Consider the following 17,974-nt stretch of genomic DNA (forward strand, 5'->3'; position numbering starts at 1 on the left):
GATAGAGCTGGAGCTCCATCAAAACATTTTATACCATGTAAAAGGGGTTGTGTAGGTTAAACTCATGGAAAATATTTTGATAGTAAACTGTGGTTTTGCCATTGAAAAACCTTCAAATCGATCATCTCGATCTTGATAATTGTGCTTGTGAAAAAAAAAATGGATTTCAAAACCTAAAAATAGTGTATATTGTAACAAATTATTTAGATCGTAAAAATAAATGTTCACGGATATACAAGATCTATATATTTTTTAAGCTTCAAATTTCATAGTTATTGACGAAAGTAATTTTAGTGCCATCATAAAGATTTTCTCATGCCTAAAATGCTTTCCTCACAAGGATTTAAGGTGAGGCTTTACTTTGTTTTTAATAAAGCCTAGGCCTTTTAGAAAGGAGTACGGTTTGTATAGAGCCTAGGCTCTAAAAAATCAAATTTGAGCCCACCTTCAAGTAATATTGAGAAATATGGTTTCAATGCCGGAAAGTTTTGTGGTAGCCTTAAATTATATCTTCATATTTAATTATAAAATTTAAAGCTTAAAAAATAGTGTAGATCAATCCGATCTATGAAAACTTGAAAATCTTAAAAATTGATAGTTGAAAAATGCGTTACAAGATGCCCTATTTCCAAAACTTGTAATTCATTTTTTTCTTATGTCTATGCATCTTGATGTCGAGATTATTAATTTGATGATATCCGGGCATCAAAACCTCCATTCCAATGAATGTTTTGAAGTAGGCTCTAATTCGATTGTTTAGAGCCTAGGCTCTATATAAACTTTTCCCTTTAGAAAGTGCATCCTATTCTCATACAAGGAAATAAAAACTTATCCCTCTGTAAAATGCCCGCTCTACATTTTAAGTTTCCGACGACCTACCCCTCAAAACACTCAGCTAGCAAAAACCCTAAACCCCATTAGTCGAGATTAGGTTCCCTGTTATTGCAGAGTTTGGTGTGGTGCAAAATAATGGGCAGGAAAACCGCCTCCAAACCACCTGGCCTTTGTTCTTTCAGTGAACAGGGAAAGTTCTTTGCCATTGCAGACGCAAATGGCTCTGTCAAAGTAAGATCTCTTTTCCCTCACCTCTGTTTTTCATTCCATTTGATTTTAATGGGATATTTATTCCATCTCTCTTTAACTCTGTAGATGCATATGACTTCTTTCCCGTTCTCTGTTTCTCTATGTCGCTTGTGTTCGATCCATTCGTCTCTCTCTTAGAGAGACAATTACAACTCTTTTCTCTCTTAGATGATAATTGGTATTTTCTTCCAATTACATTTGGGTTGTGAATCATTTGACTGGATGCTTGCTTTATATGGAGAACAATATTTTTTACGTTTTTCTTAGTATAGAATGAAAGTTTTAACGAAGAGAGAGACATTACTCTTAATCTCTCCTGTTTTATGGGTTTTGTCGAATAATTGCATTCCATGTAAGGAATTGATGTCTGGGTGGGAAATCTGCCATTTTGGGTGAGAAATTTTTTTTCATTTCGAATATGTAGAAATTATCAATTTGACTGGTTCTCATCGGATGAGGCTTGAGAGTGATGGAGAAAACAATTTCCTTGTGTTTTTTATTTTTATTCGTTTCTTTTAGTTATTTTTTATTTATTATCTTAGCTGATTTAGCAGCACTTTACACTATAAAATTAAATATTTTCTGTTTTCTTGAGAAGAATGGTCACTTATTTTCTATTTGTTTTTTTCCTGGTAATTATGAGCTTTTGATTTTAGAAACATATATCAATGGCTCACCATTGATTTTCTCAGAACTTCCATGCAACTGCATCATACACTGTGTCACGGGAATGGGAAAATGAATATGTCTCATGTAAACTAAATACATTGTGAGTGCATTATGAGATATATGGACATGTATACATACCTATATATGTTTTTTATATACAACTGCATCATGCACATCCACAATGAAATTGGAGTGAACTGAAGTTGAGCTACTATTTACTAAAGTAGAACCTTTCATGTGATTAGATGGGCCCAAGTCAGGTGGCTTCTTAAATCAGCAAATATCGTGTTTTGATGTGTATTTTCTTGGCCTTTGGGGCATTCACACATTCTTTGGTAGGCCAATAATGAGGGATCCCAAGATATTATAAGTATTTTAGAACTTGCTTGCTTACTAGGGTACTTATTCCTGGAAAAGCCTTTTTTTTTTTTTCTGCTTGTGATCATGTAAAAGAGGTGACAAGAAGGAAAACTAAAAGGGAAGGGATATTGGAAATTCACATGGCATCTTTCATGTTGGTAGTGGGAGATGGGTAAATCCTTATTTCCAGTGAGTTAATGTTTCCCCTTAAATTCAGCTGGGAGCTTGAGGTTTGGGCATTTTGGCTATTTGCTTGCTTCTTCTTCCAAAAAAAAAGGATGGGGAAATATTTGCATTTCATGTTATATTGGTGATACAATTCAAATGATATTTTTGGAAGGCCATCTGATCAAGGAACTGTTTTTGAAGCTTGAATTTTTCAGGGCTCTTCATGGGTTTGGGATGATGAATTTGTTTGTGACTTGCTGTTATGGGAGGACATAGTGATCTGGTTTCCAATGCTTCCGAATAATGTCATCTTCTCTTTCGTATTTAGTATTGGTAGAGAACCTGTTGGGAGTCAATTTCTTTAAACTTGATGGGAATCCTCAAATATGCAATTTAAGAGAAGTGTTTTTTTATTTTATTTTATTTTATTTTTTAAATATGCTTACTTGGATCATTGTTAGAAAAACCGGGTGATCTAGCCGCTAACTGCCCGGTTAGATCTGGTTTTGGGCAGTTTTGGTGATCGACCTGTATTTTAAAAAAAAAATAAAAAAAATAAAAATTCTCAAAAATAAGAAATTTGGTTTGTAATGCATTTTTAAAATATTCTTTACATTATGGTAAAGGTTAAAAATTGCTTTTGTCACTAATACTCACTTTAATTCAAAAATCAATTCATTAAAATCTATTTTTTTCATTAATTTTCAATTTCATTTGAATGTGTTTTGTTTTAATCATTCTTTATATACTTTTCATATTTTCTTAGATTTTTTTTTGCACCTTTTTTATTTTTTCAGCACTTTTTTGACCGCCCGGGACTTGCCCGGTTAGAACGGTTGAATCGGCCGGTTTACCGGTTAGGCCGGTGAAACCGCTTCCGGGCCCATGTCTGGTTAACCGTTCCGGTTTGATCTTGCGAACACTAACTTGGATGCTCGAAGTTCAACTGTTCAACTTATTGAACCTGTTCATAATATGTAGATATGGGACACACGTAATGGAAATCTTCAAGTGGAATGGAAAGACTCCAATGGCGAAGAACTTAGTTATTGCACTTGTATGAAATGGGTTTTCACTAAAAAGAAGGTATGTTTACGCAATATCTTTACTCGTCCTTGGTGTATCTATGTTTTACTTGAGAATTCAGTTGCAAGTGATCTCATTTTTGAGGACCAGTCGCAGAGAAGACGTTTACCAGACATACTTTCCCTTGGCACACGTGGCGGTGATGTTCTGACCATTGATGTGGCCACTGGCAAGCTGAAATGGAAATCCACTGCATGTCACTCAGGGTATGTACGCCATTGCTAGTAACATCTTGTGTTTTTCTTGTTACCAAAGGTCCAAAACAAATATTATGTGCGAGAAACTTGGTATCATGTGACAGGTTAAGGAGCTTTCTTTAAATCATATGTGGTTATAATGGAGACTGAAAACTTCCTGATTTTTCTCTCTTTTTCATAGTGGTTATTATGATACATTTGTTCTCTAGGGAAACTGTTTTCTTTTGACATAATTATGTGAAGATGGTGCTTGGCAGCATGGACCTAAACTACTTTATTTCCATGCGTTTTGGTTGTCAAACTTTTGCTAGTTATTTATATCTTGTTTAGTTTGCTAATGGACTAATCTAAGGTTGGCCCGTCTTATACAGAGGTGTAACTGCGCTTTCCTTTGCAAATGAAAGTCGTGCCTTGCATAGCGCTGGTGTTGATGGAATGGTGTGTGAGTTGGATTGTAAATCAGGAGAACTTTTAGGCAAATTTAAAGCTTCAAAAGGGTCTATTGCTTCCATGTCTGTTTCCCCAAGTGAGTATATCTTGTTGTGGTATTGGAATTGCCGTCGTAATGTGTTTACACATTGTGTTCTTCTCTATGTAAGAGGATGTATGAATTCTGGATCATTTGCGGGTGACCACATGTTTACATAGGACACATTAATTTTACACATGCAAAGGTTTTAAATGACTAAAGCATCTACCTTTGCATTTTAGTTTTGTATGGCGCAAATTCCATCTTTTTGGTTCTTTTTCTTTATCTTTTTTTTTTCTCATTTATTATTCTTCTAGCTGGTTTCGTTCTATGCTGAATGCTGTTATTGGCCATTGCAATCATGGAAATTGTCTCTCTGCATCAATTCTTGGTTCTGCATACAGTTTTTTGACAAACTTGAAGATTCACATTTGCTAGTGGCCCTAATCTTGGGATATTAAATGCTGCTTCAGGTTCGTTTTATAGCTTAATGTATCGGATTTTGATATCTATTTCTTTCAAAAAATGCTTTTAAGATCTTTTTGAACGTGGAACAACCTTTAATAGGATTCGTTTTGGTGTTCTCACAACAATTGTACATCAGCTGATCATCTTTTAGCTAGTAATCATAACATCTTCCAATAATAGATAATTTATTTTAAGGAAATGTGCTTGGGTCAAGAAGGTAGAGGCTAGGTTTTCATAGCGCAACGTCTGAAGTTCCATTCCTATGTAACCTTGTCAAAAAAAAAATAGATAATGTATTTTAGATTGGAAAAAAACATAGTTTCGCTATTTATTTTTATTACACATGAGGATTCTCTGATGGTCATGTACTTAAGAAGTTATATCTTTACTATATGATCATGTTTTGTAAATGTACTTCCTTTTGTCGGAGTGAAGTGGCACTATCCGATATCTTACTTCATTTATTCGCTCTCTAAGTAAATCTCTACTTTTATATTTTTAAGATATTGATGGATCTGCACTTTTTTTTTTTTGGGAAAAGAAAAGATATACATATTTGGATTGATGGAACTGGATTTCCTTCAGCTATTTATGTATCTGCTCCTCATTGTGATGCCAGATGGAAAGCTTTTAGCTGTGGCCAGTAAAAAGATACACCTGTTCAATCTGGAGAATCAAACTGAAGTTCACAAGTTCCGTGGTGTATGTGCTCTTTCATTATTTATGGTCATCATACCCTTTTATTTTATTATGTATTAATTGTAACACATTAATGTTTTCTGCAGGGCGATGTCCAGCATTTGGGTTTTTCAGAAGATGGGCATAGTTTTTTGTCATCGTCATTTGGTGATGAGCGGATTCAAGTATGGAAGTATGATGTTGAAAACAAAACTAGATCACCTGCTGCTTCTCTATCCATGCAAGGGCTGCCACTAATAGTGGAAATAAGCAATGCAGGTCAGGATAGAGGGGGGCTTAGAGTTCTTTCGGTTTCGGAGAAAGGTGTTGCGTATGTGTGGCATGGCCATAATGTTTCTCAAGGGGAATTTGCCCCCACAATGATTGACATAAACTCATTCCAAAGAAAAGGCGATGCAGAGATAGAGGGGATGGATCATGTTTTTGCTGCCAAGTTACTTGATCCAGAAAGCAATTGCCATTTGGCAGTTTGTGTTGCTTATGGTGACTCAGCCAAGCCGCAATTTCGTGTTTGTGAGGTGACTGATTCTCAAAAGATGGAAGAGGTCAATGGTATGGATGTGGGATTTGAGTAGAAACTATGTCATAATCTGGTGAACCATGGAAAAACTGTGGTCCATCGGGTCATCACCGTCTATTGATATGATGAAAGAGAGAGATTTGGACTCACTAGAATGAGATGTGATCCTAAATTCCTAATGGCGGGGTCTCACTCTCTTTTTATCACTGTCCATTTCAGTGGACAGTCATTCTCCATCACTTTCCATTTCAAGGGCCAGTGGTGATAAGATTGACCATTCTTTTTCAAAAGTCGATTGGATTGTGGTATAGTTGTCTTCAAATGTTTTTTTGGTTGTCTTCCTATTCCTTACTTTGGGTAATTTGTACTTGAGGTCAAACCTACTTAGCTTAGGCATATTCAACTAATCAATGCTGCTTCAGGCCCACTGAAGCATATCTGAGTACATTTCTTTCTTTGATTCTGTTGTATGGTTTATAGACATTATTTTGATGTTATGAATCTGAATCCAGAAACATTGGATGTTCCAAACCTCAAGAAGAAATCAAGTAAGAAGCGAACAGCATCTGACTTCAACAGTACAGAAAATGTTGATATGGGTAAGTTCTGTCTATGGATCTTAGATCATTTCTCTGACCTGGTTTTGACCAGTGGTTAAAACAAGGAGTGGGCTGGGGTCTTGCTACGGTCTCTAGCCTGAGGAAACTCAGAATCTGTTGAGTTTGTCAGACTCAGGGGAGCCTAAAAAATTACTAGTAAAATAGTGGGAAGAGGCAACTGGTTGATTCCATTTTTTTTTGGTTCTGGAATCAGCTGCCTAGTCCGAGTAACTTGGGGGCTGTCCAGTTGGACTTGCCAAGTTTTGATCACTGGTATTGAAAATTATGCTTAGTACGTTTATGCTTTCTTGCTCAACATGGATAGGTGGCTTGGAGTTATCTAATGAAGATGCTGTTCAATGTAATATGAATGAGCCAACTATGGAGGAAAGACTTGCGAGTTTGGATGTACATGAGGATGCGAAGTTGAACGACCATACAGAACAATTGGACTCTTCCAATCCGGTGCTTCCGGCTGCAGATTCAGTTAGTGTTCTACTTAGGCAAGCGCTGCACGCTGATGATCGTGCTTTGTTATTAGAATGCTTGAATACACCGGATGAAAAGGTTTATTTTCTCCCCCTACAGTTTATATATATCATTTTCTAGTTCTTATCTATACTGTTTCTTGGTGAGGATGTTATTCTATTCCTTTTGAAGGCAAGTCCATATTAGTAATATATGCAAGTTAACCATTCAGGCAAAAAGAATTTGAAATCTATTACTACACTTATTGTTATTTAAACCTAAGAAAACAATATCATGCTTGATTGTTTTTGAGGCCTAGGAGGTTATAATTATTGTAGAGGACATACTCTGGAAGGACAACTGATTACCGAAAAAAGCAAGTATGTTCATCAGCCGCTGTCATCGTGTTGACAAGTTTGTAATGGTGATGTAATCCGAGGTTTGATGGTTAATACGCATTTACAAAATGTGAAGACTGAATGTATTGAACAAGATTTCAAAATTGGAGCAATATTACTGGGACCTTGCTTTACACAAATACTTGAGGGGATTGTACCCACAGAACTGTAAGACGTGATAAATGGGAGTAGGATTTGGTAGAGCTGGTTAAAATGAGATGCATAACTTGGTAGGTATACTTTTGTTTGTGGTTCACTGGATATAGCTAGTGCTATTTATTGTATGCTGAATTTGGGAGGAAAGTTCTCCCTGCTGTTAGTAATTTAGCATTTAATTTTACTTTTAATTCGCCCTTGTGGTTCACTTGGTGAAGTATTAGCATTGTGGTACTTGCAATCTGATGTATCCTTCTCCTTTTTTCAGGTTATAGGGAACACAGTTTCTATGTTGAATCCATCAGAAGTCCTCAAGCTTTTCAATAGCATCTTACCTATGTTTGATTCACGGTATGGATTTTGTATTAGTTTGATTTATTTACTGGTTATTACCCTTTTAAGCACTCAAAGTATGTCTGTATGGTCTACTTGATTTTAAATTGGATACCAATGACTCATGGCACCTAAAAATTATAATAATTTATGTCACCCCATATCTTGCCATGTCTAGCATTTCAATCGTATGTCTTTATTCTTCCTCGATCTCTTCTAATTTTTATGGTGGTTAAGAATGTTATTATTATCTCCAGTGAGAATGGTTGGCCTCTATGCCTTTCTTTTTTATCTCTTCCATTTTTTATGGTGGTTAAGAATGTTTAATTATATTCAGAGAGAGTGGATGTCTTCTTTGCTTGAGGGGGTCACCATTTGTTAGCATGGCATGACTTTTGATATTGCTCTGCTGGTTTGGTAGGTTAGGGTCCTGATTGCCGATTGATGGGAATGTATAGTGAAAATTATAGTGTCATGGATGTGAGTGGAGAGGTTTTATGTGATTTCATACTTGAATGATTCTTTGACTTTAACCTTCAAGAAAGATTTGCACAAATTTTACTATGAGATGAAAATTGATGTCTATGCAGAAACATCGATCAGTTATATTTTCCACCAATGCATAAGCAGTTGAGTTTTCTTTTAATCCAGACTAATTGGTTGTAATGGACTTTTCTGCAGGGGTACGATAATTGTCTGCATCATTCGATGGATTCGATGTTTGCTTCTTAAACGATCAAGCTGCATACTGTCTCAAGATTGCTCAGTATATGTTCTCAATTCACTTTACCAGGTTATAAACTATTGCTTTTGTAGTTACTTCCAGTTTACTATAAACATCAGATATCAGTGTTATTAGAACCCAACCGGCTGTTAAACTGGTCAGGGGTTTGGTCCATGTTAAACTGGTTTGAGACGCTGGTTTGTACTGATTTGGCTGGATTTTCGAAAACAAAGAAAATAGCAAAAAATGTTGAAAATATGAATATATCATAGAAAAGAGTTGGCCAACCTTGTTTAAACTAAAATCGACTGATTTTGTTGGCCAAATATTGTTGTGCCCTATTTTTGACCGAACTCAGTTTTTGCTTTGCACTAGATCAGCCAAGGTACCATTCGGCGGTCTCATTAGTCGGATTAGCTAGTCCATTCCGGTCCTTATAAGATAGATTGATATGTAATTCCTATTTATTCTTTTGATAGTTTCTATGTTTTTCCGAAACTAGTAGTTTATATTTTTCTTTCTAATTCCCTAGATTAGGTCTTTCCCAATCTGGCATGTTTGAATTGAACATATTTATTATGCAATGAAATCACATTTTTGTATTTTGTGAGATAGCATAACGTCTCTCTCCCTCTCATATCCAATCACAAGGACATTTATTTGTTGTGTACTGTTCACTGTTTAGTAAATTGCTTGTCTTCATCTTTTTAACGGTTTACAGTTTTCTATTGTACTTTGTTTTCTGCGATGCTAGTGACGATAGAGTACCTATTATACGGCCTTATACCATGACTCGAAAATTTGTTACCCAGGTGAATTGTCCTCCATACTCTTCGCCTGTTGATGCACTTTTAGTCATGGCAATTGTGTTTCATTTGCAGCTCATAGAGTCGAGGATATCTACCTTCAAATCAGGACTTCAACTATTAGGCACCTTGGACCTTCTGTCTTTAGAGGTTGAGTATCATTTGCTTGCCTGGACTTTCTAAACACATTAAATTCCTGGGTTCTGATTTCCATTTTCCAGCAGATTCCTGGTGAAGACGCTGAAGCTCCGGCAATTATTCCTGCAATTTACGAGGATAAGGATGACAGTGATGGTGAGTTGACTGATGCAATGGAAACTAGTAAAGAAGAGGAAGTGATGACAACTCGTGTTTATGAAGAAAGTGATGATAATATTGAAGATTAACTAGAAGTAATGTTGAAGAGGGAGAAATTCAAGTTGATTCTGGTAAGGAAACCCGGTTGAAGCTTGCGCTTTTGATAGCAAGCAATGTGGCCGTTCACTTGCTGCATGTTAGTAGTATTGTTGTCATAGCAGGTCTAAGGTTTGGTATGGGTTTGTTTCCAAATTAGTAAAAATTTGTTCTCATTTGTTTGTAATTTGAATGCCATGTGGCATGAAAATTTTGAAGGAAATTTGGCCTTGAAAGAATCCTTTGGGTAGGCCTGCAAGTGGATGTGTTTAAAATGCCCGACATTGCTGGGTATGTGTTTAAAATGCCCTTGGGCTGGGAAGGCCAAAATTTAGGCCAAAAAATTTGAGCCCGTACGAATGGCAGGCTGGGCCGGGGCCTAGGTTTTGAAGGGTTTAACACAATATGGAATGTTGACCCTTATCTTGCATTATGTACAATATTACTTGAATATTTAACTTTTCAGTAATTTTTAGTTTTTTTTAATTATTTATGGCTAAGAACATACGACATTTAATCAATTACTTTGAATAAAGTAAAAATGAACTCATGTATGTAAAATTGCTTAATCTCATGTAACTTTATGATGGACTCATCTAAACAACAATAATTTGATATTAGGGTTCACTTTATTGATGCTGAATTATTAGTAATGACGTGTACATCGAAAGGTGTCTAACAATTATCATCTAGTGAGAATTGGGGCAATTTAAGGGTGTAAAATACTAAGTCATTTTCTTCCATCGTAGCATGGGTCAATAGGATGAGCAGAAATCATCCTCAAACGTCTTAACTAGGTTTTGAATCAGGGACATTTTCCTCTTGTTAGGAGCATGTAATTCTTTCCAATATTCCGAAATGGGTAATGAGTGGGTATTCATCATCATTAATAATTTATAGTTTTAATAAAATTAACTCTAATAATGAATTATCTATTACGAGGATGGTTTTTACGCTTCTCCTAGAAGTTTTATTCTCTTTTTACCATCTAGCTGTACAATTTTGATCGAGAGTGCCACTCACCGTTTGATCTTAGATCCGATGTCTCAAAGTATTTTATTTTTAGTTTTTTTTATACAAATTGTATGAATATGAAATTTTGTACGTGCTATCTTTTTATTGGGGCACACCTATAAAAAATATTAAAAATAAAATTTAGATAAAATATAATGACCAAAATACCTTTTGAAAATTTTAAGGGTATTTTGGTTATTTTATTTTATTGAAAATATTTTTTTTTAATTTTTTTCGCTAGTGTGAGTTTAATAGAGGAATGGACATTGAAAATTTGGAGTCAAAATAATTTATAGAAAAAAATTAAAAATAAAATAGTGGAGAGACATGACATTGGGATTGGGGCAAGTTTAACCCTCCATTTAGAATGGACAGTTGGATAAGATGGAGGATAGAACTTCTATGCTGCAGGGGCAGCATAGAAAGCTAGCGTTTCTATTACTTCATAGTATCGATTATATAAAGTAGGTTATCTGGGATAAACTTTAGTTACCTAAACTTGTTTAAAGTCACTTGTTAATAACTAGAAATACATAAAAGTAGCCAAAATATTACCAAAAAGATAAATAATTTGATAATATCATACATAGCACTAGGTATGTATAAGACAATTAACAATATAATCCATATAATATTATTAAATTATATTAATTTTAGATAAGATAAATTTTTTCAGATAAAATTACTTGTCATCTAAATAGGGCTTTAGTTCATTGGGCAAAAAAACTACTGCAGGACTTGTTCCATATTCAACTTAGGATCCACTCTATTATTAGCATATGAGTATTTTCAAAGAAAAAAATTCTTTTTTTTTTTGCGTCTTGAATACTTTGATGTGATTGTTCAAATTTGTTCAAATCTAATGATATTATTTTTCTGTATCTACCTATTACACATATCGCAAAAATAATAAGGGATCCTAATGCTATAGATACCTACATTTCGGGGGTAGAGAGACAAAAAGGTGTACATCCTTATTTTAGGGGGCAAGCTTTCTATGCTTCCCCTACAGCATAAAGCTTATATACTTCCTCTTATCCAACCCTCCATTTTGAATGGAGGGCTACGATTGTCTCAATCATAATGCCACGTCTCTATATTGTTTTATTTTTAATTTTTTTCTATAAATTATTTTGCTGCCAAATTTTGGACGTCCAATCATTTATTAGACTTGTACTAACGAAAAATATAAAAAAATATTTTCGATAAAATAAAAATGACCAAAATATCCTTAAAAGTTTCAAGGGGTATTTTAGTCATTATATTTTATCAAAAAATTATTTTTAATATTTTTTATAAGTGCGTTATAATGAGAAGATGGTATGTACCAAATTTCATATTCACACAATTTGTATAAAAAAAAACTAAAAATAAAATACTTTGAGACTTAGATCAAACGGTGAGTGACTCTGTTGATCAAAATTGGACAGCTGGATGGTAGGGGGAGCATAGATCTTCTATGCAGTAGGGGAAGTATAGAAAACTTTCCCTATTTTAACAAGAAAGGCTAAGAGAGGTGGGGAGAGAGAGAGGACCGTAGTTATCTTTAGGGGAAGGGAGAAGAAAGCTGAAAATAATACATTCTAAAAAAAATCTAAAAAATATTCAAATGATACCATCTTTAAAAGGATTTTTTCTAATTCTCTTTCACGAGCCATGATCCTCTCTCTCTTTCTCACTATCCTCTTTTAGGAACTATATATCACGATCCTTCCTCCTTCATCTTTTTTTATTTATAGTTCTACTTATCATTATGATATTATTCCTTAAAAAATGATATATGTATATCATTCTTTTGTGATCTCTATATTGGTTGTAGAGAAATATGTCCATCTTTTTGAAAATCTTTTGAGATCTCTATCTATGAGTTCCCCTATGAAAGAGATAGGTGTGTTGTCTCCAGGATACTTGAATTTGAATTCAAATTTAAATTTTTTCAAATTAGAAGCCCTATTTATAGGAAGTTTACGTGCTCACTACTTTATGGGACATTTATATGATAAGGCTAGGCGAGAGGGTTTTGTTTTTTGTTTTTTTCGTTTTTTTTTAACCATTGTTTGTCTAGAGAGATAAATTTCTTAGAACTTTTGATTTTTATTTGAAGTGGTTTCTTTGATTATTTCCTTATGTAACTCAATAAAATTATAGACAAAATTTGGTGCATAACATTCCAAGATTTTACCAAACTTTCGCAAAGCACTTTTAATTGTCACAAATTTTAAATGTTTTTTAAAAAGTATGTTATCTTGACCTCGAATATAGGCAACGTTCATTTTTTACATTTGACGTATAAGATTTTTAAATTACTTTTTAAATATTATAACATATATATTCCTTTTGGTTTCTATTTCCAGTATATTTTGAAAACTTTCTAATTTTAAATTTACACTAGAAATTGTTGTGAAAGATTTTCTACTAACATGTTTGTTAATGAGTTTTGAAATCTAAAAATTGAAATTCTCTTTTCAGAGTAAATTTATTGTGCGTGAGTTTACGGCCACTTTTACAAATTCTTATAATGCATTCCTAAATGCTTCACAAAATTTATAAGTAATAGGTATCGAGTGTTTTATTACTTTTATATAAGGGAAAAGTTTATATAAAACCTAGGATCTAAGCAATCAAATTAGAGCCTACATCAAAACTTTCATTAGAAGAAGTTGTTTTGATGCCCAAATATCATCAACTTGATTATCTCGACATCAAGAGGCATGGACAAATGGATTTTAAGTTTTGAAAATAGTGCATTTTGTAAAGCATGTTTGAATCGTTAATTTTTTAAGATTTTCAAGTTTTTATAGATCTACCCGATATACACTATTTTTGAAGCTTTAAATTTTATAATTAAAGATGAAAATATATTTTAAGGCTATGATGAAAACCATATTTCTGGAGGTGGGCTCTAATTTGACTGTTAGAGCCTCGGATCCGTACAAACCGAACCCTTTATATAAAGAACTCTTATAACGTCAATATCTAATAATAAATAAAGATATCATGCATTCTATGAGTTTTTTTTTTATTTTTTATTTAATTTTTAGTGCTTTGATATAGTCATGTATTTCTTTTTCAATATTATGACTTAATTTTTCTGTATATTCCTTTTTTTCTCCTATCTCTTTTATATTTTTACATGCAACACCGTAATCCTACTAGTATATATTATTGTTTTTGTTTTGAGAGTTGTTTACTAGTTGAGGAGGTTACATCCAAAATCTTCCTAAATCGGATTCTATTTCTAATGAATGAATAAATGCTCCCGCGGGAGCATATAATCTTCTGGCATGGGTTGTTAAAGAACTTGAGCTGTCCAGCTCAAAAGAGCACGAATATGGCAGTTGGACTTCTCCTTCCTATCTTCCGTATCGAAAACACAGTGGGAAGGCATTTTAGAGAGAGAAAAAGAGAAAGAGATCTAGAGAGAGAAAGTGTTAGCGAGATGGATGTACTCTAGCTAGATTAGAGACAGAGAAGCTTGCTTGTGAACTACCAAATTCTAGAGAGAGAGAGAGACCAGCATTTTAGGGAGAGAAAAAGAAAAAGAGAGAGAGAAAGAGATCTAGAGAGAGAAAGTGATAGAGAGATGGATCTACTATAACTAGAGAGAGAAAAGCTTGCTTGTGATGGACCAATTTGTAGAGAGAGATGGACGAAATACAAGTGGAAACACAGGCTCAAAGCTCGTCCAAAATCATTGCAAAATCCCTCAAAATCCTTGCAAAAAACTTCACCCTCCTCATCACCATCACGGCCCTAACTATCCTCCCTCTCTCTCTCCTCCTCTTCTCACTTTCTCTCTCTACCCGCCCTCTGGCCACCGAAATCTCTCGTAAACAAGCTCTCGTTGCATGGCTCGCACCGAGCGCTATAACGCGCCACGTTATCAGGGAGATAAGATCCGACTCTCTCAAGCTTCTCTCTCTAAAATTTATCTACTTCTTACCGTCTTATATCCTCTCTCTCTCCTCAACGATAACGGTGGTCCGATCCGCCTTCATCGCCCATAACGGAAAAACACCCACATTGGAGTCGGCCATAACGGCCGTTAAGAAAACGTGGAAGAGGCCCCTCGTAACGTCTCTCTACGTTTACTTTGTGAAGTTACTTTATGATAACGCCGTTAATGTGTGCTATGCTTTTCCGGTGAAGTGGGTGGTGGTGGTTTTGGTGACAAGCTGTTTTAGGGTTCTCTGGTTTTATGGGGCGGCAGTTTTGAGCATGGGAATGGTGGTTTCGGTCGTGGAAGAGAGAGAAGGAATGGATGCTCTGAAAACAGCTTTTGATTTGATGGGTGGCAGGTGGTTTTGCGGGTGGCTTTTGGGGGGGTTACAGGTGGTTTTAACGGGTGGTATTGGTTACGTTTTTATGGAGAGAAAGGGTGGTTTTGTGGATGGTGTCTTTCTGGTTTTGATGTTTTGCTTTGTGGTTTTAGTGGGGTACTTGATAAACACGGTATTCTACTTCGAGTGCAGGAAATGTTTGGGTAGAGAGAAAGTTGATGGAATTTGAGAGTTCTTCTATTTAACATTATCTTGTGAAAGCAATATTCAATCTCTCTCTCTCATCCATCATCCAAGCTCTCTTTCTATTTTCTCTAATGCTTCTCTTTCTAGCTTCGAAAATGGCACTAATATTGAAATCGTATACAATTTATCTTTGGTATATGAAGGTCACAATTAATCTTGATCATTAGATCAAAATTTTTTTTTTTCCAACTTTGTAATATTTGTTTATATACTTTTCCTACCGCATAGAAGATATACATGTATTGCACATGATATTTAATATTAATCACTTAAAATATATTAATCATTGAAAAAATTTCAATAAAACATGCTATATTAAAGAGAGAATTTAATGCATTTATTTTCACAATTGAATATTTTATTAATTTATAATAAATGTGATAGTAAAAAATATTTTTAATATATTATTAATTAACATGGATCCATTTAACATACAATTGAAATAATGAAAATGACTTAAATTAAATAAATAAAACTAATAAAAAGATTTATATTGGGTTTGCTATATATTAGTTTAATACATTAGATTCTATTAATACCTATATCTAATATATTAGTCCCTTAACGCAAGAAGCATTAACCTCATTATAAACATAGGAGTCATAAGAATTTATATATATTGCTCAAGAATAAAAGAAGGGAGAGAGATTTAAGTTGATCAAGAATAAGAGAGGGGAGAGAAATTTAAGTTGATATGGAATAAGAGAGGCGAGGGAGATTTAAGGAAAAAAGAGTGATAAAGAAAAGAAAAAGAGAGTGACAGATGTAGGGGTGAGAGGTCAGATTAACACACTTTTTTATTTAACCCACAAGTTTTTTTATTAAAAATAGACATAAAAAATAGTAACTTAAATGAGATGGATAAATTATTATAAATAAAAATATGTATATTGTTTTATTGGGTTGGGGATTTTTGTTGAGCATGGGAAATAATGACACTTGGATGTGAGAGATAAATTATGCTTAATAATGAGGGAGGGCCATTTTCAATAAGTTGTGTTTTTTCTATTGCATTAACTTAAGAGGTATAAAATTTATTTTAAAAGCATGAATATAAGAAATAATTCAGATATAATATTTACATAAAAAATTTATTTAAAAAGCATGAACATAGGAAATAATTCAGATATAATATTTCCATAAAAAAAGACTAAATGCGACCAAAAGATTTTCAATATTGTTTTAAATAGAGGAATCAAGAGAGACACAATGCAAATAAAAAATAATAAGAAAAAGTTAAAGGAGATGGGATCACAATATATTAGTTTTGAATAATTTTTAATAATTCAAAATCTATAATTAAAAGTAAACGATATTCAAGTATCTCAAAAAACAAAGAATTAAATTTCATATATATTGAATGACATTAAAAAACTATAGATATGCTCGATTTGTGCCGTCTTAAAATTTTAAATTTTATAATTAAAATTGAACATGAATTTTCAAATTATGAATGAGGTGAGGTGTCCAACACCATATCTACTTCTTTGCGCAAAATTTAAAGATGCACCTCTTACTTGTAAGTATACGTTGAGCACAGCCTTAAAGTTGAGATTCTTGCGCATTTAGAGAGAGAGAGAGAGAGATATTTCATGTGTCTTTATTCTTTAAATGTTAGAGAGAGAGAGAGAGAGAGCCTCTGCTTTTTATTCCTTCCATGTTCTCAAAGCAATTCCCTAATCTTCCTTTTTTAAATCTGTTTTCTGTCCCACGTGCCAGTATGCCACACGCAATGCTCCTCAACGTACATTGCAAAAATCTATTGATTCCTTATGCTTTTGCTTTAGGGATGTTCCTATTCCTATTGCTTTGCTCTATCTTAACTAATTAATCTTAGTATTACATTTTTAGTTATCATGCCTCTCCCTCTCAGATCAACATTAGATGGATTTAGTGTTTTTTACTATCATATTTTTAGGAACCTGATTTTTTTTTGTTTTTTTGTTTTTATGAGCATAATTTTAAATGTCTAGTTTATTAGGATCCATGTTTTGAAATTGGAATAGTAGGAATTTTTTTGGTTTAGCTTCATAAAGTCTATATTTTAAGAAGTACATTTTTTTTTTTGTAAAAAAAAAAGAAAAGAAAAAAAATACATTTTTTTTAGGTTCTCCCTACAACATAGAAGTTCTATGTTCCCCTTACCATCCAGCCGTCCATTTTTTATCAAAAGAGCCACTCACCATTTGATTTTAGGTTTGACATCTCAAAGTATTTTATTTTTAGTTTTTTTTAATACAATTTTTTTTCAATATGAAATTTGGTACATGCCATCTTCTCATTGGGGCGCACCTATAAAAAATATTAACAATACTTTTTGATAAAAAAATGACCAAAATACCCTTTGAAACTTTCAGGGGTATTTTGGTCACAATATACCCATTGAAACTTTCAAGGTATTTTGGTCATTTTATTTTATTGAAAATATTTTTTTTTATATATTTTTCGTTAGTGTGAGTTTAATATAGGAATGGATGTCCAAAATTTGGTGTCAAAACAATTTATAGGAAAAAAAAATTAAAAATAAAACAGTGTAGATACATGACATTGTGATTGAGACAATCTTTGTCCTCCATTAAAAAATGAACGGTTGGATAAGGGGGAACATAGAACTTCTATGTTGTAAGGGGAATATAGAAAGCTTTCCGGGGATCGTAAGGGGAATGGTTATTTATTTTTTTTATAGATTTTGGTTGAATTAAAAAAAAAAAAAAAAAAAAAAAAAAGGTTATTTCGTAGAGAGAGAGAGAGAGCATGGCTCTTATTATTTTTTTTCTTCTCTTGTTGACGATGTGTGGTGGAGATTTCGGATCCCTACATTTGTGCTTTCTTCTTGCA

General features: G+C 33.6%; 2 protein-coding genes across 15 annotated transcripts; both read left to right on the plus strand.

The window, feature by feature from the left end:
• Nucleotides 1-854: 854 nt before the first annotated feature.
• On the plus strand, nucleotides 855-10,065 carry LOC18435397 (uncharacterized). 14 transcript variants are annotated; one of them, XR_016045977.1, is made up of 12 exons: nucleotides 855-1,065; nucleotides 3,262-3,366; nucleotides 3,457-3,572; nucleotides 3,935-4,089; nucleotides 5,120-5,202; nucleotides 5,286-5,717; nucleotides 6,232-6,318; nucleotides 6,644-6,885; nucleotides 7,609-7,691; nucleotides 8,355-8,466; nucleotides 9,210-9,353; nucleotides 9,428-10,065. XR_016045977.1 is itself a non-coding variant. In XM_088853907.1 (12 exons), the coding sequence occupies exons 2-12, from the start codon at nucleotides 3,340-3,342 to the stop codon at nucleotides 9,587-9,589; spliced, it is 1,677 nt and encodes a 558-aa protein (XP_088710033.1). In that variant the 5' UTR covers nucleotides 855-1,065; nucleotides 2,482-3,339; the 3' UTR covers nucleotides 9,590-10,065. The 14 variants fall into 14 exon arrangements, 10 of the variants coding, with proteins under 10 accessions (XP_088710033.1, XP_088710037.1, XP_088710035.1 ...); XR_016045976.1 differs by having other exon boundaries at nucleotides 9,279-9,353; XR_016045979.1 differs by having other exon boundaries at nucleotides 3,463-3,572.
• A 3,766-nt stretch (nucleotides 10,066-13,831) lies between these two features.
• On the plus strand, nucleotides 13,832-15,154 carry LOC18435398 (uncharacterized). The gene has a single exon (XM_006845443.4). It carries the CDS (start codon nucleotides 14,256-14,258, stop codon nucleotides 15,117-15,119), a length of 864 nt encoding a protein of 287 aa, XP_006845506.3. The 5' UTR covers nucleotides 13,832-14,255; the 3' UTR covers nucleotides 15,120-15,154.
• Nucleotides 15,155-17,974: the final 2,820 nt, after the last annotated feature.

The sequence above is a fragment of the Amborella trichopoda genome, chromosome 12 (genome assembly GCF_054954075.1).
Source record: "Amborella trichopoda isolate Santa Cruz 75 chromosome 12, AtrichopodaSantaCruz75HAP2 v2.0, whole genome shotgun sequence".
Classification (NCBI taxonomy): Eukaryota; Viridiplantae; Streptophyta; class Magnoliopsida; order Amborellales; family Amborellaceae; genus Amborella; species Amborella trichopoda.

What these genes read in the sequence shown, in the direction of transcription:
- LOC18435397 (XM_020668070.2), top strand. Translation starts at nt 970, where the DNA reads ATGGGCAGGAAAACCGCCTCCAAACCACCTGGCCTTTGTTCTTTCAGT. An exon ending in TTCCATGTCTGTTTCCCCAA is followed by an intron (nt 4,090 to 5,119) that starts GTGAGTATATCT and finishes TTGTGATGCCAG; the next exon opens with ATGGAAAGCTTTTAGCTGTG. An exon ending in TACAGAAAATGTTGATATGG is followed by an intron (nt 6,319 to 6,643) that starts GTAAGTTCTGTC and finishes CAACATGGATAG; the next exon opens with GTGGCTTGGAGTTATCTAAT.
- LOC18435398 (XM_006845443.4), top strand. Translation starts at nt 14,256, where the DNA reads ATGGACGAAATACAAGTGGAAACACAGGCTCAAAGCTCGTCCAAAATC.